Genomic DNA, 26,777 nt, shown 5'->3' with positions numbered 1-26,777 from the left:
CTTGCACAATAAGTTGAGAGCTGATATTTGGCAGAGAACTTCCAAAAAAAAACACACATTTAAAGCAATCATCTTTTGACCAACTTGGCAACTTGCAAGTTTTCAAATGAGCTGATTGTTCTTAGGATGTACACAACTACAAGCTTACCCTCTATTGGAAGGTAGGGTACAGCTTATATTCTAAGCATTTTCTTGAGGTGTTTTCAAGCAAGTACGAGCATCAACTTCATTATCAATCAGCTTGCGCCACCTCAAACGAATTCCAAAACTTACGAAATGCTCCTCCATGTACGTAGGTCAGATATGCTATCTCCCCTCCACAAACAGATACCTGAAATCGTCCACTCAAGACCTCCACAACAAATAAAATGATTTATTCAAAAAGCGCCGTCAAACTACATAAATAGTGCCTATTCTCTCACACTGCTCAGTGGGAGAGGTAATAAAGAAATAAATGGCCATTTCTTTAGAACAGCATATTGGAACAAAAAAATTCCATAAACATAACCAATCTGCTCAATTGAACCGTGCACAAATGACCTATAGAAGATCCACAAGCAACAGCCGCATAGTTCATAATGTATGTCAACAGACTGGTCAACTTCGATTAGTACCAGATGCCTCTGAAAGCTAATCCCCTGACACATATGTCCTACCCTCATAATACCGCCTTTCGCTTTCAGCTTTCTTCTCATTACGTTTCTGGTGGAAAATAAAAAACAAATTTCATTCAACCAGCAGTTACAATAAGAAACTATACTTCAAATAATGACTACAAATCAAAGTGAATCATCAGTTCACTGAAAACAGGTGTCTTAGCTGAATTGGCTGTTGAGACTACTTCATATCCCAATAGTTTATTCTGGGACATCTAACAATGTGTTGAGATTATTAACACCACATCGGGAGTCTAAAGTATGGCCAATCAATATACAAATCCTAGGGCCCCTCTACTTCTCACCAATTGGTTTAGGGTTATGGTATTAGAGCGGCCTGCTACTCTAACCCAAAAGACCCACGCCACCAATTTAAAAAAAGTGACCACGTGTTCGCCTAAAAAATACACATGTGAGGGGGGGTATTGAGATTATTAATTAATCCCACATCGGGAGTCTAAAGTCCAGCCACATCGTGTTGAGATTATACATATCCTGGGGGCGATCCAACTGTCACCAATTGCATTTAAGTTGGATGCACAAATGCAATAATCATGAATATATCGTGAATATATAGCAGCATAATGACAAAGCCAAAACAAAGAAACTAAAATAAAATAACCTGAAAAGCTTCCTGATTTGATACGATTCTTTTAATTATTGTGGTAGTAGTAATATCAAGGGGGCTCTCTAATAGGCGGTAGATACCCATACTTATTGGAACAACATATGGATTGCTTTCCCCCTGAAACATGAACAAACCAGATATCAGAGATCAGCACAATAATTCAAGTCAATATATTAAAATTAATATAGCTAATTATCTGATTTACCATCTGAAAATCGTTGTTCTCTGCAACCGTACCATGGACAACCAGTGAGATGTTAAATGTTGTAATCTGCAATCATCATATTTCACACAAGTTAAAAGTTATACAAGATGCCCCGTACACGGCAAAAGAGGACAATCATCATATCTCTTGTGTCACGGCAAAAGAGGACAAAACAGAGCACCGTACAGTTGCATAAAACCAAGCAATGAGTTTATGTTCTACCCACATTTCAACCTCTCTTTTTTATCTATCAAGTGGACAATGATATTAGCATAGTGTAAGCTGTTTGAGATTACCTACGGGTACAGCGACAAAGTAGAAAAAGAAAACAACACTACATCCACTATAGGCCTATAACAAAAAGTCCCAAACTCAATGACCCAGTCTAGCTACAAAATCATCAAAAGGATCACCCTTAAACTCCAGATGTGTCTTGACCAAAGATACAGGAGACTCAATGACTGAAATGACCTTCTGGAGATCTGTAGTTGTACCCTGACGAAAGTAAATGGGAGCAAACTACAACCCTCCTGCCATTAGATTAAAAAAGGACATGTATGACATTGAGTAAAAACATCCACCACACAACTGGATGACAACAAAGGTAACCTAGACTCCAAACCTAATAAAGACCATAGCTGTGGAGGAAACAGGCAGCACAATAGGACCAACACCGCTTCTTATTATTAAAAATATTCAATTTTTCTTTTAATTAATATAATTAATAAATGAAAAAGTCGATCTGTATGAACAAAGCTTTTTTACAATTTTGAATATTTTCTCCATTTACTATTAATTTTATTTTTGTAAAAACCAAGTTTTTTTGCGCCATACAGACTAAAGCTCCAGCCAATTTTGCGCCATGTGGCCGTGACAAGCTTTGTCTCATCCAGTTTGAGCAAGGATCCTAAAACATGGCAGCCAATGTGCCATGTGACTGTGACAACCTTGGTCTTATCCGGTTTGAGCGAAGGATCCTATCGTCAGAACAGGGAAAAAGGAGGGGGAGTCTTGGAATTAATAAATGCTTCAAACAATTAAGGAATTCATGATTGCACAAGGAAAAAATTTGAGACCATTTTTTTCAACTTACAGGTAATATATTCACCAGTACTCCCCCTCCTACTTTACTAACGTCACCCACTCACCCCTCCTAATATACACTAAAACATTTGATGAAATTAAGTGAGGTGGGTTTGTTTGCAAAATTCTTTGCCAGCTCAAGGAAGAAACAAACTCATCGAGATATTAAGAAAATTTACCTGCGCAACTTTACTTTCTCCTAAATATTCATAATACAAAAGGACATTATGCTGGAGCTTCATCATTGCTTGAAATTATAATCATGATATCAAATATAATATTATGGTGCACAACATTCACTAAAATGGGCTAGTAAGCCATTTACTAACAAAGACTCATCAGAGAAGAATACAATCAAGAACCAAATATTCGTATTCCAGAAGGACATTATGATGGAGTTTGATCATTGCTTTTGAAATTCTAATCATGATATCATGTATAATATTCAGTGTACAACATTCACTAAAATAAACCTCTTACTAACAAGGACTCGCCAAAGAATACAATCAAGAACTGAATATAAATGTTGAATAGGATAATCTATAAACAGAAATGAAAAAGAACTAACCATGTCTTTTGAAACTTCCCAAGGAGCACCAATAATGACCTCATCGACGTATCGACAAGCCAAAACGCTCAAGCTTCTCTCATGAAGGTTCATGATAGGCCGATGTGCTCCTCTGTTAGAGCTGTGTTAGCATAGCAAAAAAGTGCAAACATATTAAACTCAGTGGAATTTTCTTAAGCCCGCGTACCCCCATAAATAAACAGTAAGGAGAAACTTATAAAAGAAGTGAGAGCCTAGTATGACTATATTATACAGGATTCATGTTAAAAGCAACTAACTCATGAAATGCAGGTAAAATAACACTAAATATATTGCTTTCAAGAAACCTTTTGTTTCACAAAACTGAAAAAATGACAAAACATAGAGAAATTCAATTACTAGTTTAAAAAGTGTATCTAGTACGTACTTCCGTATATCATATACTACTGGGAACCCTTGGCTACAACACTCGTGACATAATGGAAATTTTACTAGCCCACTCAAGACATTACAGTAGCCGACATCACACCGTGGTGCATCCAGGAAAACTCGTAGCACAACAACGCGCCTTCAACACACCTTGACATGCCCTCAAGGCATTTGCCTTTGGCGCAATTCTGCACGGCCATGAAGCACTGTCAAAGATTATATTATTATGAAGCCCTAGGGGCAGTTTAGTACTTTAATCTGTTTTCACATTATATTAATATAGGAGGAGGTCGGCTCCCACTCTATGCCGAGTATCTCTCTCTTTCTCACTTCTCACGTTTCTGCTCTTCTCCATCTCCTTCTCTTCGTGTTGTTCTCCATACCATATGTTGATCATATACTCGTCTTTTGTCCAATTGTGGCTAACATTTGGGATATCTTCCTTTCTTCCTTCAGTATGCCTCGACCTCCAAACATTGGAAAAGCGTTGGGTAACAACCACCCTCATCATCATCCTCTCTCTACCAAGGATCGGTGCTTTGCAGACTCCTTCCCCATGTATCTTTCTATCTATGTTACATGGACATGCCATATTTTGAAAAAAAAAATGTGTCGGATATGTATCCATGTGCCCATGTCGGACACATTTTGTATGTGATTTACCTCAATATTTGATATTTCGCTGGGTCAGACACTTTGTACCCATGTCGGACATGGCCACACCTATCCATGTCAATGTAACTTAACTTTCTATACATTAGGTTTACAAATTCAATCATTTTCCTCTAATTGCCGAATTTGTTGGATTTTCCGTATATGTGCCCATCACCGCCTCATTTGATAGCGTTATAAGAATATAAATTGTTACCAAAATGCCTCATGTACCCTCTTACACCTCTTACGCATATTAAAGCACACTCTTTTGCCTCTTTTGTGTTTTTGTTTTCAAGTGATATTTATTTAGAAACCATGTCGTGCAATCTAAAAGCAACACCAACCATTAATGACTGGATCCAGAAATCTTGCCCTCCTGAGCCGTGTGATAGCCGTTAACAAAGATTCAGTTTTTCCTTCTAAAAATAATAATTCAAATAATAATTCGTTATATGGATAAATATATAATTACAGGCTTTACAGCATATGATATAACACCATAGTTGGTAATATTAACAGATCCAAATCAAAGTTGATTTCATATACAGAACTATTTAGTTCAAACAAACAGTTACAAGTCACACCCCCAAAGAAGAGCAACACGTAAATGACAAAGCAAACGCTATGCCTTGGAACAACCAATCACTGCAGGTCACCAACCAATGCAGTTGTGCTTTAACTAGTCATTCTTAAGATAATCCAAGGGCCAAGGCACACTGTGAGCGGTGAGGACAATTATCAATGTCAAACAACCGAAATGGGGTGGGTTGTAACTTTGGCATGACTACACTTGTCTCCTTGAGATTCTTAATGTGATAATGTAATATTGGCATGACCATGCATATACTCTTGCAGTTTGTGATGTGGTTCTCTCAGTCACATTACCTAACAAATAAAAGTTATTACTTTGCCGAATAAAAAAAAAGTTAACGTGTCATGACAACTATATATTCATGTCAGAGGGGTCAAAGGATCGAAGTTCTGAGATACAAGAGCAAGACGATTATTTGCAATAGCTAATACACTAAGTAGTTACTTGAGCTGCTTAGGTAGCCATTAAATTACCATAGAAGTATGTGTGTGTCAAAGAGAAAGAAGACTGATAGGAATCTCAATGGCAAGATGATATAAGATTCCTTAACCAGGGGCAGTCAAGACTACCCTCAGTCTTAGTCTTAATCTTAATAAAGTACTAAACCAAAATTAATTAGCGGAAGAGGGAAACATTAATAACAAAAAATCCAACCTGAGTACACGTGATAGATGCTCCCATGTTGAAAGCACTCACCATGAGCTCATAAACTACCCTTGCCAAGGTAAGGCTGTTAGATACAAATATATATACGCTAATATTAGATTGATCGTATCTCACAGCACTCATTCAAGTCCGCTGAACACCACCCCTCCCCCCGGATTGCCCAAAACTGAAGGATTTTTCTCCAAAAATTATGAGGTTCGATCTATGTTTCTATTTGGGCAATACACCCACAAGCCCATTCCATTAAAGGAAACCTCTGAGTGTAAAAGAAATAAGAACAATACCATTTCTATCAAGTAAATTATATCTCAACCCTCACTCAAGTCAGCAGAAGCCTAAAACCTCAAACCTCAAACCTCAACAATGAGATTATATCACCTCATGGCCCCACAACTAAGTAATTGTCTCGTTAGGGGGAAATTAGGCAAGGACTCTAGGAGCATCACTCACTTTAAGGACTTGAGACTTCGAGACTTAACTTGCAATTGGGATACTATATCTTGTAATTTGCAATTTGCTTTGACGGATTTTGTGACTAGCTATTAGTGAAAAGCTTTAACAAAGGATTGTTTTTACATGGGGACTCACTCTCTTTAAATAAAGACTAAACACATACTATCACTCTTACCTACTCTATGCAGGAATAAAATCCTATATAATCGAACAGTACTACTTATATTTCTCTACTCCCTTGAAGACGTAATATGCACAGTGTAAATTTTAGGCTTGCAATTACATTGACTAACCCCAACAAAATACATAGATACCATCCCGCCCTTACGCAAAATCACAAATACAATGATAATTTTAACAGGTGCAAGCATCCTCCTCGAACAAGCACCCACAACAACATCAACAAACAGTAACAAAGGCTCTAGGTTCGTAAACCTCTGTAGCTCCAACCTTAGTCACCAAATCGTTGAGCGGGAGCGGGAGCAGGGGAGCCTATGAATATTATATATAATATAATTTTACTTCGGGATAAAACCAATAATTTGAAATCAAAAACAAAAGATCTTATACCACATTAAGATTGATTGCTGTTAAGATTATTTGAATAAGCTACCTCAATCATGATGCATCAATAGATACAACGAAAAGGCATTAAGTAGGCAAGCAATAGTTAAACACTCAAACTCCAAACCCTATACCACTTTTATACCCCACTTTTAGATACATTTAAAACCAATATTTCGTTTTCCTAAGCCACTCATCTCAAAATTCTCTTTTTACAGTAACTCTTTTCTCTTCTTCTTCAATTTACTGCTGCCAAGAATCTCTCCCTAAAGTAGGCCATCTCCACCCAACCCTTTTTGGTTTCAAAGGAGTGTTTGAATATGGTAGTTCTAGAGCAAAATCAATTTTGGCCTGTTAAGAGTGATTGATAAATTTTCAAACACCCTACCACAAATTGAGGCAATTCTGATGGGGAATCACTTCGTGAGTGTTTGAGTTTCTATTTGTGAGAGAATTTTGACTACGAATTGAACTACAAAAACTCAGAGCGCGGTTTAATAGCGGTTTTGCCAAAAAAGCGCCAAAGCGCGATTTGAGAGCGGTGAGGTATACCCACGGTTTCTGTGACTAAGGCTCCAACAAGGCTCGGCTCGAGGCACATAGGTCTCGGAAGCTCCAATAGCAAATGCTCTTCACTTAGAAGAGAGCTTGTCCAACAAGACGAACAAAGGCTGGGATGGATCCAAATTGCTAGACGCACAAGAATCAATTTTGATAACATGGGAAGTACAGATGATGAACTGACTAAAAAGGAAACATCTTCAACTTACTATTAGTAGACAAGTACTTATAATTCAACTTCCAACCGGTTGTCTACAACTTCTGAACAAGAAAATGTGGGTTGCCTCTATCAATACTTCCTACACTTCCCTTCAAATATACCCACAGGCCTACATAGTAAGGAACTTCCCATAACATCAGCAGCAAAAATAAAGACGGCACTAAAGAAGACATACCCCAACAAGAGGTAGAGATAGTAAAAGTCGGTAAAACACCTTATTACTCGGCACCACTGCGGCATAAAAGGGAATTGAACCCTGACTGTCACTGACAGTAGCATGTATATAAGTAGGGCCGGCTCACCCTATAGGCAAAGGCCCTCTTAAGGGGGCCTCATAATTTTGTAGGCCTATATTTGTTTGGGTATTTTTTTTTTTTTTTTTTTTCCCCGCTTCAAAAGCCCACTAAGAACATGTTTTATTGAGGCCCAAACCGTTTTCTTAACCTTCATTTATATCGACAACAGCTAAATAACGGCAAGTTATACATTAACTAAACACTTAATTAACTCATTAACTACAACTCTTCGTTTACCACTACTAACCCTCTATTTATCTCCACACTCCCCTTCGTTATTCTCTAGAAACTACTCTTGGCTCTAGCTTCCTTGTCTTCTCTCTTCAATCACTCTATCTTTCTATCTATGTTCTCTTCTCAAAGTTCTCATACAACAACCAAAAAAAAAATGTATGTGCATTTATCCTCTCTCTGAAAAACAACGCAAGAATTTTTTTAAACTGATTTTGTGAATCCAATCATCCTTTCAGAGGCTGCAAGACATTAGAGGTAACTTTCACTCATAGAATGGGCCTCGGTACCTACCAAAAAAAAATGGGCCTCGGTCATACTTTCGCCTAGGGCCACATACTGTCTTGAGACGGCCCTGTATATAAGCTCCCCAAGAAAATAGCTAAACCAAAAAACTGGTGAAACACAAGCACAACATCAAAAGGAGACAAACCCTGAGAAAATTGAACCATCAATCAATGGAATTGCTTATACCCAAGCAATAGACTTATATTGCAGCCATCAACAACCCAAAAAAACTTTCCACGCCATCAACTACCATCTCTAGGCATTCCCACAAATAGCCTCAAGCATACTTGCCTTGGACGCAAAATGGGCCACTAGTATCTTGGACTACTAAACAATCCCGATAACATCACTTACTCTGGCATAACAATCTTACTCAATTTGAGGAACCACACATGGTGCATAGAGAACACAGTGGAGATAAGGCTTGATTAAAGCCAGATATATCTGACATGACGGTACCTCTAACTCAATAGTCCAATAGCACACAAAGGTACATGTCATCAAAGCTGCAACTCACGTGTCAACAAAGCTCAACCAAACACACACACAAGAATCAATAACAATAGACAAACTCAGTACCGTGGTATAAAGAGCAGTGAAATTTCCCATAATTTGGTGAAAAAATCCGGCAAAATAAGTCGATTCAATGCCTGGGAATAGGAACTCATTTTACCGAGAAAAAATCAAGATAATTTCTAAAAAATTCGATTTTTACTTAATTTACCATAAAATTTTGGTTATTAATAGGATTATAGAAGCTCTACACAACTGACTATAGAATAGAAATTGCATCATTATTTTCTCTCTTCCACCTCCAGATGATTGTTACTACAACACTAGGTTTATAGTTGAAAGCTTCTAACACAGGTAGTCTCCTTCCTCCTCAGTCCGCACAAATCCCCATACCTCTGCTCTAGTGTTTATCTAGAGGATTGCTCCTTTCCACCAATCTCTACTCTTTCCTCTTCAATTCTCTTATTTATCCTTTATTCTCACCAAAAAAAATTCAGTAATACCTCATCTTCTCCAATTTAATACATCATAAATCATCCATTATTCCAACCCATCGCTAACTGCTTTTGGGTTCTCTTTCAATCTAGCAAGTTAACACATCTTCTTTATCTTATATTAATTTAGGTCCTTTTTTTTTTGTAATCTAGTAATTTGGGAGTTGGTTTTGGTGAAATTGTTTTTAATAAACCTAATTGTTTTTTGTATATCAATTCTTTTTAATGTGCATAAACTCATAGTCATAAACAGATGAATTACTAAAGTCCGGTACAACATTTAGAAAACTCACCCTTTACCACTTACAGCATACCTCATCTTACCATCAATACTTATCGTAATATCACGATATATATGACAATTTACCAGCATTTCAATCATTCCAAAACTCATCTTATCAGCTCTAGATGAATAATATATACCAAAAATATTGCAAATTTGTACTATGCTCAGCACCAATTAGTTCTTCTTTTATTTCTTAAACCCATGTGTGTGGTCCACTATAGCTGAGACTTTAGAGCCCCATGTGTGTTGTCCATTTGGAGTCTAAAGTCATAAAACCAACTAAATAGCAAGGAACAGGTTGCACAATATGTATTCTCACAAGCAAATTGGATCGTGCACTCTATCTGATGCATAATAACAAGCCAATAGCAAGCGTGCTTCACATGGGTGCACAACAATAAAACCATTTAATGTTGTACCACACAAGGTCGAAAATATCAGTGATATATCGGAAATACCGGCGATATACATTGGGATTTTGGGTACACAATATTGAAATGTGCGATATATCGGCGCAAAATATTTAAGGTTTTTCAAGGTGATATATATCGTTTGACTTTTTTACTGATTTTTTTTTACGCATTGACCGATATTTCTGATATATATTGTTATATATCTGCGATATTCTCGATATATGTTGATATATAGCAAAATTTTGACTTGTTCACCAAAAGATAAATATCTTCAATAAATCAATATATATATATATATATATATATATATATCGGAATTTGGGGTTTAGGGTACCACATACCGGGAACCTCAAGATTGAAGCACTGACCAATATGAGTATATTCATCTTTTTAATGTAACAATGCCTTCGTCCACAAAAAAGGACTCATCTATCTACTAGCACCAAAACTTAACTGAAAAAGAAATCAGTTAGTCGTCGAAACTCGTGATGCCTTTAGGTCTGAATCCTAAAGGTCCACTAGCAAGTGAAAAGCTTTGTTAACATCAGGAACTCACTCTCCTTAAATAAAGACTAAACACATACCATCACTCCTACCTACTATAATTTTTAACTTGGATAAATAATACAAACGACTCTCCATGTAAAAGGAGATGAACACTTAAACACTTCTCTTCTAACCTATGGGGGGACTAACCCAACACACTAACAAAACATATATCTCAACACTCCCCCTCAAGCCGAAATATACTAACTGTATATTTCAGGCTTGCAATTACAATGTCAACCCTAATGAAATACATTGATAAGACTCCCCCTTAAGCAAATACAAAGACAATAGATAGATAATGTCTACATCTCCATGCTCCAGCCGGAAGACACCCATGAATGAGCTGATAAGAACAACAATAATGACTCCACTCGGAAACTCCAAAAACAAACTCAGCAGCTCCAACAATAAATGCTCATTGACTAGAGATAGCTTGAGAACCAAGGCAATGCTCAAAGGAAAAGCTTGACCAACATGATGAAAAATGATTGAGTTGTATCTAATCCACACAATCATAGCTCCAAAGGGGTGAAGTATCCAATCAATCAAATATTAACCAAGGGGAAGAATTAAACACAATAGCTTCCAATACTCCTTACTAAACAAAACTTTCCCACACCATCAAATACCATCTCCAAGCTTCAAGCAACAGCGACAACAAACCACAAGCTCTAACATCCAACAACACACAAATAGCCTCAAGCACACCTCGGGAACACAATGGGCCACTAGTATCACGTGAGTCACGTACTAGGGCAAACACAACAAGGCCGAAAGCATCACTTATTACGGCACAAAAATGTTCCTCAATTTGAAGAACCACAAATGGTGCATAGAGAACGTGGTGGATACGATGAGTGCTAAGAAGAAGTGAACATGCTAGAAGATTCAACTAATCATGAATACAAATCACTTCAAATCAGTAGTGTCGGGGTTGTGCAGTAGAAAATCAATCCTATATCAATACTGGGAGTGCATCAACGAAGACAAAACCAACTCAAATAACCAAGAACCAACAAACAGAAATTCAGCATGACCTCTAAAAGAACATTTTTTCCACCGAGACAGCCATTGGATCTCCATACACCAAAGCTGAAGAAAATATCCATTGACTGTTGCTGCCTAAATTCATTATTTAGGACCAAATAATGGATCAGCGCAACTCCAATGAACATTCACCATGTCCAGTCAAAGGAACTCGATGCAACAATTCTTCGCAAACCTATTCACTCCAATCCACACTTAAATTAGAAACTAGATTCATAAACCAATACAGAGTTCGTGCATTGGCAACGCAAAGGTTACTCCATAGAAACAGACTTGATTCATTCAATACACCTTGTCAAAAATGACCTGAATCTTCAAACGTTTTTCAGCAAAAAATTAACCCAACAAACAACCAAGAGTAACTAACAATCAAGACTTGAGTAAAGCCAACGAGAATCAGGACTAATCAAATCCACAACAGAGGAACCCACGATCAAAATTTTCCTTGTTGTCGAATTAAAAGAACCAAAACTGGAACCATACTCTAGCATGAACAGTAACGTGAATAGTTACTCGAATAGTAACGCTAAAGGCAATGCTAAAGGAAAATTATTTCTGAAGAACAAGACTTTTGTGAACAGTAATGCTAACAAACAATTTTTCCATGGACAGGTATACCAATGAACAGTATCTTTGAATACCCTGGCCTTTGAAGACAGAGATATAAAACCCAAACCAAAACACTATCCAGAAGCACCAATTAAAGGCAAAAGAAATTTCAAGAAACATTAACACCAAAACCAAAAGAGAAAAGAACAATTAAACTCACTGAAAAAAACTGATCTTCGCCGGAGGTCCGGAAAACGTGAAGCCCCAGTTTTGAATTCTAGAGCTCTGATACCATATAAAAGTCTAAATACTTAATATAAATAATACAAAGGACTCCATATAAAAGGAGAGGACACTTAAACACTTCTCTTCTAACCTATGAGGGACTAAAATCCCATACGGTAGAACACTACAACTTATAATTCTCTACACTATTCTTAGCAACTTGCTAAGAGCAAGCTATACAGTTTTACTATAAATGAAATATAACTTTTACAATTCAAAAAAAAGATAAATAAGAAACAAGTAAAGAAACTTTTATGGATTAAAGATAAAAATTTGTTACCTGACAGTTTGATCAGTGTGGATCCCAACAAGCAGAAAATCACCAAGATCTCGAGCAAGCCTAAGTATCTATGAATCAAAGTCATAAAAAACAAAGACAACAGTGTTAAGGTAAACAACAGTAGGCCATGACCCCTATACACCTAGTAACATACCCACCAAATAATCATGTTTAAGAGAAAATGATTTTGATATGGGTACGAGATATACATGAAGCAAAACATGTCATCATAAAACACAATCACAGTACCAATGAATCAAAGTCATAAAAAACAAAGACAACAGTGTTAAGGTAAACAACAAACCTAGTAACATACCCACCAAATAATCATGTTTAAGAGAAAATGATTTTGATATGGGTACGAGATATACATGAAGCAAAACATGTCATCATAAAACACAATCACAGTACCAACTTTGATACACAAAAAGTTGGGATCAACAGGAAAAAGAAGAAGTCGGTAGAAGATTATGCTCACTTGTTTGTATTTCGTTGGTGTTTGGGGCCCCCTTCTGGAGGCCCAATACAGGTCCTGACCAATAACAACAGACATGGGCTCCGGACTGACACAAACATAATGGGCTCCTGCCCAGTTACGGAATATTAGGCTATGGCCCAACAGACTTGGTGCACTACTTGAATTCAAAATTCGGACAGCTGCTTGCTCCAGAAGTGAAAGGATAATACAGCTCTCAATCAACCAAGACCAATCACAGATCTACGAATATCTCAATCAGCTGAGATATTCCTTCTCTCTCTACTAAGGGATTCAGGTTCCCTACTACGATTGGTACGTAGGCAGCCCATCTGTGGTCCAGTCTAATCCCTCTCCCAAAACCAATCACATTTCACATTTGCAAGCGTTTGAGGTGAAGTCGTCAAATTCTACCCAAACAGTCGGGCATTTGTATTCTGTTTTATCACTATCATAAACTTTCCCTCAATTCTAGAAAGGAATGCAGCTATGACAGTTGATTTTCAAAATAGGCATTGTGAGAAAGTCAGGAATTCCTATTCTGTTTTATCCCTGTCTTACACTAATCTTTCTTTCTATTCTAAAAAGGTTGCAGCAATGACAAATTGACAATTGATTTTCAAAATAGGCATTCGGAGAAATCCTTTGTTCAAAGGGGGGGAATAAGCTCGCTTGGTGATTCCATGTTATACTACAGAGTGACAAGCCACAATGTGACACAGTATCACAAACCACCAGTCAATCTTCTCCCCACTTAGCCAACCAAAGGCCTGAGCCCAAAGCTTGGCAATACCATGGGTTTGGGTTTTGCCAAAAGGCCACGACACAAGTAAGAGGTGGATATTACAATTTATCCAGGATCCAAAACTGCTCCTATCTAATGTTGGACTAAACCTCCATAGGCATCACATCCCACCACCATAGGGCGAGCTATTTTGGACTCTCATACCAAATTTGCAACGACACACCACATACTACCTGTCAATATTATCCCCACTTAACACCCGAAGGGACAAGCACAAAGCGCTTGGCCTGTTCATCAGTGCAGGTGTTTTCTCAAACACTTTGGCAGCCTTAAATCGTCTATACAGCTCAAAACAAACATAACATGAGAAGGCCCAAAAAGGCTTACTAAATATATGGAATACTAAATACCATTATAACTGAAAGAAAAAATGCCACTAGAAGGGGTTATAAGCTCGAATTTTTACTTGAGCCCTCTCAAAAATTGATCATATTCTTGCGCCTTTCTCTCCTTTGCTCTCTCTGTTCTTCTGGAGCTGTTCACTTGCTCATCCTCTTCAACTCTTATACTTTCTTTTTGAGAAGTAATTTTGTTTGTTTTTAATATTTGAGTTATGGTTAATGTGAGGATAGATTACTCGTCTGCACTTTTTATAAGTATTAAAAGTTTGATTTCTTCATTTCTTGTACTGTGGGTGTGGTTTGACTATATACAATACATATGTATCATACCAAGAAAAAACCGCCTACGCCTTCTAGGCGCTCTCCCACCACCCAACCACCACCTCATCCCCAATGGTCCACTCAAATTTCATGTATGAGTGGACAATTTTCCAAGACACCCCCAAGGGTTCACTCATCCCACTAATCCCTCCACTCATCCTTCACTTCATCCTTCAAAATGAGCAAGTGTTTCTCATCCCTCATTTCATCCATCAAAAATGAGCAAATCTTTGAATTTTTATTGTGTTGCTTGTTATTTTTATTGTGTGGCTCATTTTAAGCCACAATGCGACCATACGCATTGTGATTAGTAGTAAGTGAACAAAATATACATTATTCACGATATTGCTATATTGGGCACATATGCTTTCAATATATGGTTAGCCGTTTGGTGCATGGCGAACAAAATTGAGGAAGACCAAAACATACCATAGGGAGTTGATTTGTTTTGACTCATTTCAATTCCTAAAATCATGGACAGCAACCTTTGTGGCACACTAAAATTTGAGTGTACCATTGGGGTTCTTATCAGAGAACCATCAGTAAACAATTTTATCTCCGACTCATTTTGCTTTTAGGTTACTTTCAACTACTTACTCTCCCAAGATTTTAAACCCTCTCGTGGCTAAAGAATGTTTATGCTAATAGTTCCAGCTTCATCGTCTAATTATTGCATTGGGACTTTTGCACCCTAATGCTCATTGCTCAAAGGTAGGCGCATGCTACAAAACTATATCGTTTTACTCATCTAAAAACAAGGGAAACAAAATTCAAAATTCAAAATTCAAAATTCATAAATTCATAAATTATTTGAAATTTTTCACCCGATCGAAACGTGAACAATTTGATTAACTCTTAAAAATATAAGTTGAATTGCATCAACGATAATAGATCTGTTGCCTTTATTCTTAAATTGCTTGAATCCTTTTAATAAAAAATAATAGTGAGTAATTCATGTTTCAATCCAAAAATCCAACAATATGCTTCAGAATAAATCCAAAAAATTTTAAATCAAGGTTTGAGTAAATAAGCAAACATCATGATGCATGGGCATGGAATTAATAGTATTTGATTTAGTTAATTTCTATTTTTATTTGTTATCTTAGTAGTAGTTTCCTATTATGACTATAATTAGAATTAGAAGTAGGATTTTATTATATGAACTTATGAAGGCATCTAGGCCTTCATTGTAAGGTCATTGTTTTTGGATTGTTTAATTAAGAGATTGAATTAAGAAAATTTGTTTTCCCTTTGAAACCCTAGTTTTTTTGTGTTTATCAATTTTATTCATTGGTGTTATTAATTCGAAGTTGCTTCCGCCTTTGTATACATCAAATTGGTATCAGATTTTTAGGTTTTCCTGGTTTGCTCGTCATGGACACTCAACACTCAACGAAGAGGACGTGGATGACCACCAGCAGTAAATACACGACTACACCATGTAGAATAAGAACTACAAGGTAGCATGATGGAATTGCGAGAGATTAAGGAGATGTTGTTGAAACTCGTACCAAACTGTTGAAGAGTAACTCGTGCCAAGAGAAGAAGACAATTCCCCTAGTGATCACAGTTTGCATAGTTCCAGTTCCGATATCGAAGTACATGACCCTCCAGCACCTCACCGTAGTAGCCACGCACCTTCTAGGCCACATTCACCAACAAACTCTCGCAAGACAGAGATGCATATTGCACAATGGGTGGTTGTTGCCGACCCCCACAATCACAGCTTATCACACTCACCGTCTCCAATTCGTCCATTGCGAACTCCAGACCCTAGTGATTTTAGAGAAGACCGCGGAACTCTCCACCACCAAGTTTAGAATTTGGATCCTCCAAATCAAGTTGGCAACCACCACCATCAGAGAAATCAAAGAGGTCGACAAGGCGATCAGCAAGCTTACCACACATTGAGTATTTGCTCCCTTAGCAGTTCGTCTTCCACAACCAGTTCGTCGGGGAAGAAGACCTCTTCCTTCTATTTCTGATCGTGCCATTGAAACCCCACACTAGGCTTCTACTGACCAAGCCCAATATGCTACTAGCACTGGACCAGGACCAGGTTCTAATTATGTTGCACCTAATTTCCAAAGAGGCGGGCTAGCCTGGGCTTATGCGGGTCGAGTAGGGTCAAGCATGAAAACTCAGCACCAAGCCCCAAGGGCGAGAACAACATGCTTTCAGGCCCAATCCTACTAGTCCCACCCATCAAAATTTTAGACACCACCAGGGTGCTCCCATAGCAAATTACAAAATACCTCATATGATTTACTATTATTAAACATTATTTGTGATGAAAATATTTAGTTCTGTGTTGTTAGATTGGACAAGCTTCACCCCAAGTTCAGATGATATTGAAAACTAATTTAATAATTTTTTTATACAATTTAGATAATTATAAAATCATCGACATATATATCTATAGAAACCGGTTAGCACCATTTTGGGCGTTTGATCCTCGGACTCTTTACTCAAATTCTATATCTAGTCCTTCTTCAGGGATAATAATAAACAATGGTCAAAAAAAAATACACAAAAAAATCAAACCTGGGCATCAACAACAACATGCACTATAATGTAGGTAATTTTGATATTAATCGTTTATTGCGCATTTTAGAGAAGAATCAAATAGGTGATATTAAATTAAACATGCCTAAATTTGATGGAAAATTACATCCTGATGCTTTTGTTGACTGGTTAAATAAAATTGAAAAGGTTTTTTACTATAAAAATTTGGAGGATCCTAAGTTTGTTAAATTGGTGGCAACTAAATTAACTAGTTATGCACTTGTTTGGTGGGATGAGATTGGCACGTGCTAAGTTGGGTTACAGCAAAATTACCACTTGGGATAAGATGCGCCGAGAGCTGAAAAGGGAATTTATACCTCATGATTATGAAAGAGATTTATTTATGCGCCTCCAAAATTTAAAACAAAAACTTAAGAGTGTGACCGAGTATACCGAGATATTTCTTTTATTGGCCATCCGGGCTGATTTATCTGAGATTATGGAACAAAAGGTAGGAAGATATTTGAATGGTTTGAACCAATCAATACAGAAAGATTTGGCATTTAAAGATATTTTTTATGTCTGACACTATCAAATATGCTCTTAAGGCTGAAGAACTGGATAAAACATCTCTGTCTATTGTTATACCACCTCCAGATATTGTTTTCAGAAAGGCTCCTAATGCTACATGTTTTGAGTGCGGCAGAGTTGGACATAAGAAAAGTGATTGTCCATAGTTAAAGAAAGTGGCGTTAGTCCATGATGATCATAGTGTGACTCAGCTTGTTGTTGTTACACCTCCTGATTCTGGTGTTCCTGCTTTGACGATCCGTCGATCCTTGGTTACATCTTCTTGAAAAACCTTTTTGGTGTCGTTTTGCCATTTTTGAAACTCGTTGTATTGCAGGAGACAAACTTTGCAATGTCATTATTGATAGTGGTTCTAGTGATAATCTTGTCTCGCAAGAAATGGTTGATAAGCTCCAATTGAAGACTGAACTGCTTCCAGAACCATACAAAATACAAGGCTTGAGCAAGGGTAGTGCAACTGAGGTTACTCATCGTTGCTTGGTTTCTTTCTCCATAGGCTCCATGTACAAAGATGCAGTTTGGTGCACTGTGATTCCTATGACTACTGTTTGTCATCTGTTATTGGGGGGACCATGGCAATATGACCGATACACAACTTATGATGGAACTGCCAGTACCTATTCTTTCATTTTTCAAGGCCAACAGATTGTACTGACTCCACTTCCTCCTACATCTACGGTTCAAGGACTGCCACAACATTCTGTCTTTTCTTCTTCTTAAACTTTAAGCCGGGGAGTCTGATGCATTGGCATGGAATTAATAGTATTTGGTTTAGGTAGTTTTTATTTTTATTTGTTATGTTAGTAGTAGTTTCCAATTAGGACTATAATTAGAATTAGAAGTAGAATTTTATTATATAAAAGCATTTAGGCATCTAGGCCTTCATTGTGAGGTCGGTTATTTTTTGATTGTTTAATTAAGAGATTGAATTAAGAAAATTTGTTTTCCCTTTGAAACCCTAGTTTTTTTGTGTTTATCAATTTTATTCATTGGTATTATTAATTCGAAGTTGCTTCCGCCTTCGTATACATCACATCAGCTTCCTCCTTCAAATATGAATAACATATAGAGAATTTAAGTGGATAAATCTCAACTTCACATTCGACATATAGATTCCATGTACATACTTAAATTTCATATTCCAATTGAGATGGACCCTTTTCCTTTAAGTAAATGTGTTTCCTCGCATTCAAGTGTTGGGATTTTGACAAATTGCACGTCAAGGTGTTGTGCCAATATCTTAATCGAACTTTTACGAGATTAATACAGGAAATTGGCTATCATGTCAAAAATGGAGGTGGAAATTACAAAGACCTTCTGTTTAATACAAAGAAAAATCAAATTGAAGAAAGGAATCAAATTTTTGATGGAAATGAATGAGTTTAATAAGAACATATATTCCACAACTTTCAACACAAAAACTCAGGCATCTTAATAAGAAAATATAGAAATATTTCTCAAAGGACGAGATATAATGGAAGCGGCAAACGGATCAAGCTCAAAAGGAATACCTCTACATGCCCCGCGTGAAAAAGATCAAAAGCACCATCTATATAAACTATACGAGCATGTGGTCCTGGGCCCTACAAGAATGACCGCAAACTTCTTATTTTTTTAAATTCTGCAAACACAAATTAATTTGGAAGACAAGGCGATATTGACAATTTCATAAAGTAAATTCATAAATGTATGATCGTGTATTTTAACTATTAAAGTTGTAACAATTACATTCGCTAAAAGCCTGAAAAGATTCTCCTCTATACGAGACATTTAAGGTAACAGTATGAGGAAGCTAACATTTAGATCTGAACCAGAGCTATATCACAACTACAAATGAGTATGTAATACATTCTCAAGTCCTACTGTACAAATGTGAGATATTAGTTATTACTCACTCGATTTGATCGATTAAATAAAATTCCACTATAGTTGAAGTTCAAAATATATGATAAAAAAAATTATGGGTATCACAAAAGAATCCAATCAATCTAAATCCTGAAAAGGTCTAACTGAATACCTTCCCATTTGAAAATTGCACTATTCTGCGAGATGTTGGTAGAAAATGAGATACTCGAGTTCCGCTACTATATCCACCATCTTCAATTTTCTGGTTGTGGCCATGGCTGAACTGCCTTTGCAAGGAAGAATGAGTATGGTTGTCGCTAGCTGATCTATCTCGGACACAGAGAAGCATGCGACCTGTAGGCAAAAAAAAGTAAATGATGGTGGGATTTTTTCTCTTTTTATTTTCCTTTTTTTAGTTAGGTATATCACTGGAAAAAAAAAGATAGAGTAGGTTGAGCGTACAATGACAATAAGAAACAGAGAGAAAAGAGAAAAACAAAGAGAATAATCCTAAATTGTGAGACTAAGAACATCTTTATAACTAAATGCAAGAGACACCACCAAGTTACCAGATTCTCGAAAAAAAACAACACCTATTGATGTAGAACATTAGTCGAGTCTGTTAGTGTCATAGGTGTGCGCCTATATTCCCTCTACATGTTATGGGCGTGAGCCCCTTAGTTGAGTCCAAGCCCATGGTTCAAGTCCATTAGTTAGTTGGACACATGTCGTGTTCCTATTGGTTTATGCTTTCTAGGTTTACTTTAAATAACGGGTTTGTAGTTAGGGTTTCAGTAGTTGTGTTTATGTGTGTGATTTGTGATTGAGAGATTCAATAAAAAGTGATTTTTAGGTCGTCTTTTAATTGTGTTTCAATTAAAGTGTAGATTCAATTAAACTGAAACTTCGCCAATAAGATCTACATTATTTGGTATTGGAGCAAATTAATTCCAGGAGTTATTATTCACGGTACTGTTCACCGAAAACATTGTTCACAAAACATTGTTCATCGGGCACTATTCACCACGTGTTCACCCAGGTTACTGTTCACGACGATTTTTTTTCCCCCCTTGAAAAGTCGATTTTTTTTGTGTTGTTATGATAAATCACAAAACAACTCGAGGTTGTCCTCCATCTATGGATACTCACATGTCTCATTTAGAAAAAAGCATGAAGAACATGACACAAATGTTCCAGAACCTAATAGAAGCAAAGTTTCCAGTCCAAAGAAAGGTGTTTGAGTCCATTAGTTAGTTGGACACATGTCGTGTTCCTATTGGTTTATGTTTTCTAAGTTTACTTTAAATAATGGGTTTGTAGTTAGGGTTTCAATAGTTGTGTTTATGTGTGTAATTTGTGATTAAGAGATTTAATAAAAGAGTGATTTTTAGGTCGTCTTTTAATTGTGTTTCAATTAAAGTGTAGATTCAATTAAACTGAAGCTTCCGCCAGTAAGATTTACATTACCTATACTACTAAAAATCTCATGACCTTCTCTTTCATCGTTGAAACTCCCTCAAAGTGATGTTAGTTGTTTTCCAGACATTTAGGCACATGGAGTGTGAGAGTATTTTAGTATTTTTATTATTATCATGTTTCAAGCCAGGTTGGTCCAAGCCCATTTGGCTTAAGGTTAGGTTTGAAAAGGTTTGGGTTTCAGTATAAATAGATATTGAGCCTGCATTAGTTCTTAGGTTTTAAGATTGTTTTTAGTTCAGTTATTTGATTTATAAAATATTATGATTTCATGAGTAATTTTATTAAAGATTATTCTTATTGAGTAAATTGTTCATTGATTGAAGCTTCCGTCAATCATAGTTTGCATCAAAGTGGTATTCAGAGCCATCGATTTTGGTAAATTTCTCTCTCGGTACTGTTCACCAAGCACTGTTTACAAGGTACTGTTTACAATGCTCTCCCAGACATTGTTCACGGTAATGAATTTTCTATTAATTTTTTTCTCTCTTCTATGAAAGTTTTGAACTTTTCTACAACTATAGTAAAGAAAGCAAATTGGATAGCTCCAATTCATAAGCTACAAGAAGATTTGACAAATATAACTTCTAGTCTTGTCAATCTTATTGTTGCACAACAGAAGGGATTTGCGCAATTTGATGCCCCCTTTCCCAATGTATACCACCATATTTTAGTAGAAGAATCCATATTTGAAGATTTCATAAATTCACTAGGTATGGTTCCACCCATGTTGTTCACTCGACACAAAGAACACATCGTTACTAAGAGCAATGGTTTGAAGGAAGCAGATATGTAAGTTCTTAGTCTTCTCTCCCATGAGTTGATGTCCAATTCCGATTCTGGCAGCATAAAGGATGGTGTTTCCCCTTTCCAAAATAGTCACATTTATACCCCTAGTTGTTATGAAAAAATACATGATGTTGTTGATGTTCTGTCCCTTCCCAGTAGTTCAAGAAGATGCGATGGTGTGGCAAATTTTTTTATTCTGAATATTGGTGTTCTTGTTGGGAACCTAGTGAGGGTTTTGAACAAAGCAAACATATTATTATCAAGCAATACCTCCTTGGTGATTTTTTGGATATATTTGCAGACAACAATATGATTATCCACACAAAAATCCGAGGTATGGATACTTTTACACTATGCGATTTTTTTGACATCTCTGTGCAAAATACAGAGAAGTCGTGGGATGAAATTTGCACTTGTTTAGAAAACTTCCAAAATGATATAGATGAGCAACAGGAGGTCATGGATGATATTTTTTTTTATATTTGAAGATAATCAACATGCCTCTTCTCAAAATGATGATTATTCTACTAAATCTTCCGATAAAGATATTGAAGAGGATGACCACTTTTGGGAATCTTTTGAAGATGAGTATGCCTTATTTCTTGCAAAGCAAAAATCTAATTATTATGTTTTAGATTTTCTTATTGAGCAGCAAGCATTAGTTTCATCAGATTATGTGGATCCTGTTTGGGTTGGTTTTCTTGCTACTTATGAACAACGTATTGAGCACATGATTAGGCAGTCTCATCTACATTACTCCATTTGTGGTGCTTGTTCTATGAAGGAAGATAAATTTGTTGGAGATATTGCAAATCTTCATATCCATCGTTGTGTACACGGGGTGTATCAAACCTATGACATTGATTATTGTTACTGTTACGGTATATTCAGCAAGCATATTGAATACTTTGTGCTATTGATTTTCAGACCAGGAAGGTGCTACAAGGGAAGATAATCGAGGCAGGATACATAGTCAACTTGAAGGTCGAGGAGATATCTCAAGGGCTACTCATTTACTGTGCAAGTTTCTTATGGAGTTGTTGCTCTATACTCTCGAGGACGAGATTTTCAAAGTCAAGGAGAATGATGTAATAGGCACATAAAGTGCAAGGGTATTTTAATATTATTATTATTATTATTATTATTATTATTATTATTATGTTCCAGGCCATGTTGGTCCAAGTCCAGGTCCAAGCCCATTCGGCTTAGGTTAGGTTTGAGGAGGTTTAGGTTTTAGTATAAATAGATATTGTGCCTGCATTAGTTCTTGGGTTTTTAGGTTGTTTTTAGTTTAGTCATTTGATTTACAAAAGATTATGACTTCAATACTTCATGAGTGATTTTATTAAAGATTATTCTTATTGAATGAATTATTCATTGATTAAAGCTTCGGCCAATCATAGTTCACATCATCCACATAATCATAAAAGGTATATAACTCCCATTGATGCAGTGAAAGGACCTAACCCCCAACACTTCATTTACCTCACCAACCGGACACACCCATGTAACCTCGGACTCCATCTGTAAATCTATTTCCCTAGAATTAAGTTTCCAAATCCCACCCAAAGTTCACTAAATTATACTTAATAGACAAAAATAACAATATTCATATCAACAGCAAGATGATAGTCTTTCCTGTAGCATAGTAGGAGAGACACCCTATCCAGGAACTCTGTGTTCAACATATTTTCCTATTTTATTACTGTTAGGAAAAGCGGAAGACTTAACTTAACTTAACTTGGATCGGTTGATAAATTTGAGATAAAACAACCTGGGAATAGTGTCAATGAATAGTACCGTATAAATGAATAGTAGCAGTACCAATAGTAACCAATCATACACATGACACAATAATTTAACATGGTTTGGACCCACCTACATCCACAGACAACCAATCAGGAATATTTCACCAACAAGAATAAAGAGATAAAACTTAGGTGCCCAAATTCCTAACCCGAATTCTCTCACTGGATGATACCATTCACTAAGACCTGCAAGGTACTTATAACCTCCTTTCAAGTTACCATCAGCCAGTACTGAAATCATACTTCACTTTCACTCGTTCAAACTAAGACAAAACTCATTGGCGGCACCTTCAATCTCTTCTCATTTCACACACCTTGGCATGACAATTCTTTCTCTTTTCCCATTATGGTTTGGTTACATAGTGCTAAGTACTATACTCAATATTACCCGGGTGCTATACTCAATAGTATAAGTGTTCCCTTGAATTTATTACCTTTGAAATACAAGCCATATCAAACAATCTCCACCTTGGCGAGTATTTCCTCGCCCTAACTCTTCTTGATGACTTCAACACTCCGTGCAAAAAACTCCTAATTAAGCATTGCCCACTTGCACCATTTAGGGTGCCTAGTCACTGTCTAGCAACTCAACCTGCCCACAGAATTCCACACACTGGTCATTTTTTCCTTGCTTGAGTTCATTCCTTTTGTTACCTTGTTCTTGAATGAACCTTGTGATTTTGACAACAAACTGCCTGACTTGGAATGAACTTGCCGCACCACTATTGTATGACCCAATATTGTATATAATCCCCTAATCATGACTCCTTCCATGATCACATTTAAATCTAGGTAAATTTCCATAACTCCATCTTTTACGGTGAATTTGCACCCCGGAGAATTTGACTTCAAAAGATAAATTAGAAGTCTTTGCAAACCATCCCTGTCATACACCTTAATGCAAATTGAACCCCTTTATTGGCAACTTGGAGCCATCGCCCATCAACATCCAGCCACCATCATACCCTACATAATCACTGAACCATGCCCTGTGCGAACAAACATGTTCGATGGCCCCACTGTCAAGTATACAACCTCGGTGAGATTTTTCTCGAGCAGCCACCACGACAAAGTCATCATTAGATTCCAAAACTCTGCTCTATAGAGTAACTTTCGGATTTGACAAATATAATCTCATTTTCCAACCTGAAGCTATTTGTCAGGCCCGCTCTATTACCTTTCCACTTGCAATTTCATTTTATGTGCCCTTCCAACATTCAATTTCTTGGCTTTTACCTTTGTTGGGCCTGCTATATGGCTCCCCTTCAGCCACCAAACCTTGTGAATGAGATTCGTCCTCCTTGCATTTGTTTCTCAGTTTGTGAGATGGTAGAGCACCAGTGACCTCATGGGGTGATCAGATGCTCACAAGATGGGGGAATGGAGTTCAGAAGTAGATGAGCATTATCTTCCTCTTCTAACTTGACTCCACTATTATACAGTTCAGAGAGCATACTATTGAAAATGCCAAGATGTTCATTGATCCTTGTACCTTCCGCCATACGCAACCCATAGGGTTGTTGCTTTAGGTACAATCTGTTTGTTAGCTACCTAGTCAGGTACAAACATTCAATCTTCAACCATAGCTTTGCTGCAGATTTTTCCACAATAACGTTTGACAGGATTTCTTTAGCTAAACACAGCCTTATCGCACTTTTTGCGTTCAAATTAAACTCCTCCCAGTCATAATCCAACATGTCCATTGGTTTCCCTTTCAGTGCATTATGATATCCTGATTGAATCAAGACGTCTTGAACTTGTATTTTTCAAAAGTCAAAGTTCATCTTCCAATCAAACTTTTCCACACCAAATCTCATGTTTGAACCAGTAATTTTCTGTGCCAACTCAAAATTCTATCAGCCAGAACCGTATTAAGTCTTCCGCTTTTCCTAACACGGTTCTGGTTGATAGAATTTTGTCTAAACTTCTATTGTAAGACAGCTCAACCTACAACTTCGATTGAAAATATAGTACACTCACTTTAACGTAACAAAGCAAAAGAAAAACATAGGCGTCAAACATTAGCTTATATCGATATTGTCAATTTTAAAACTTCAGCATTAATTTCTAGGACAAAAAGAAATTGATAACAGTACCAACGATGTCAGTGCTTGACACTCCCTCAGTACGCTTGATTTGTTTATAACGACCAGCCTTCTTAGCGAGAGCATAGGCATCAGTTCCATCAGGGAGAAGGCAAGGATCATCACCATGAATGATGTAATCTATGTCACACTCGTTGAATAGTTTTTTCATAAATTCTTCGGTGATAGCATATGGCGCATCTGGAATGACTTCATCCACCCATTTCACAGCACTGACCATAATAATCCTGTTTTTCAATAGCATCAATAGGAATCAAATCTATAAGAAAGTATCAATCCACAGATAAGTGAGACAGTCACAATGTTTGGGGCAAAAAACAAAAACTCCTAGGACAGCCAGCAGATTGGTGTACCTTTCATGAAGTGGGGTGACAGGAGGACCTTTGTTGGCAATGATCTCGGCATCGCTGACAACACCGACAACGAGCTGGTCACCCAAAGCCCGAGCCTGGCGCAAGGCATTGCAGTGACCATAGTGCATCATGTCAAAACAACCATCCATGTAAACCCGGATGGGCCGTCTCTTTTTCCTCTTGAAGATGCCAAGGGGAGACGGTAGACCACCTGAGTAGTAGAACAGTGTGGCGGAAGCTCCAAGAACTAAGCCAACGCCTATCAAGCACGTGGCTAGAATCCTGGAGGAGTCATGCCAATGGAGGAGGATCTGCGATGATTTCCCACCAATATCAGAGGAGCCCATGCTACAATCTACTACTGAGTGTTTGTATCTTTCTGTGGGAATTATGTTAATAACAGTAATAAATTAAGTAGGCGGTGATTGCGAAACCGGGTTAGGGTTAGAATGAGTAACAATGAAACCAAAAGAAGAAAATCAGCAAATGTGTGATCAGGTGTGAACGAATGAATGAATCATGAATGTGTGCTTGTGTGACAAAGCTCAGCGTGCAACTCGGGCGGGTTGGGTCCCCATTTTTCAACAATCACTTCAACCCGGCCCTCAAAATTGAAAAGTTGGCCTAGGTCATAAAGCCCTCATGCGTTTTATTGTTATTTTACATTATATTTATATATTATACTTTTTTTTTTTTTTTTGGCTTGGTAAATTTGAATATATTAAAACTTTAACATAAATAATGCATGTAATCCTAAACAAGTATATTGAAGCAAATTCTCACAAAAATCTATAAAAGCTTTGAAATGGAGCTTCCTATTTATGCAGCCAGTTTAGTCGTCCAATCATGGTGCTCACTACTCCTTCGGCTAATG

The 26,777-nt window shown here is 37.1% G+C and overlaps 1 protein-coding gene and 1 pseudogene across 3 annotated transcripts; one reads left to right on the top strand and one right to left on the bottom strand.

The window, feature by feature from the left end:
- Window positions 1-353: 353 nt before the first annotated feature.
- LOC147490389 (ethanolamine-phosphate cytidylyltransferase-like) lies at window positions 354-26,507 on the bottom strand. Of its 2 annotated transcripts, none has more exons than XR_015200740.1 (9): window positions 25,904-26,502; window positions 25,542-25,777; window positions 19,545-19,726; window positions 19,039-19,110; window positions 12,490-12,557; window positions 3,141-3,261; window positions 1,522-1,555; window positions 1,279-1,401; window positions 354-702 (listed from the first exon to the last, which is right to left on the bottom strand). XR_015200740.1 is itself a non-coding variant. In XM_086569913.1 (9 exons), the coding sequence occupies exons 1-9, from the start codon at window positions 26,248-26,250 to the stop codon at window positions 631-633; spliced, it is 1,287 nt and encodes a 428-aa protein (XP_086426039.1). In that variant the 5' UTR covers window positions 26,251-26,507; the 3' UTR covers window positions 354-630. The 2 variants fall into 2 exon arrangements, 1 of the variants encoding a protein (XP_086426039.1); XM_086569913.1 differs by having other exon boundaries at window positions 1,490-1,555; window positions 25,904-26,507.
- Window positions 16,994-18,943, top strand: LOC147490390 (uncharacterized; annotated as a pseudogene). Its single transcript, XR_015201206.1, has one exon. The product of XR_015201206.1 is annotated as an uncharacterized LOC147490390 (transcript).
- Window positions 26,508-26,777: the final 270 nt, after the last annotated feature.

The sequence above is a fragment of the Coptis chinensis genome, chromosome 7 (genome assembly GCF_015680905.1).
Source record: "Coptis chinensis isolate HL-2020 chromosome 7, ASM1568090v1, whole genome shotgun sequence".
NCBI classification, from domain to species: domain Eukaryota; kingdom Viridiplantae; phylum Streptophyta; class Magnoliopsida; order Ranunculales; family Ranunculaceae; genus Coptis; species Coptis chinensis.
This window is presented reverse-complemented; position numbering and strand designations above follow the sequence as displayed.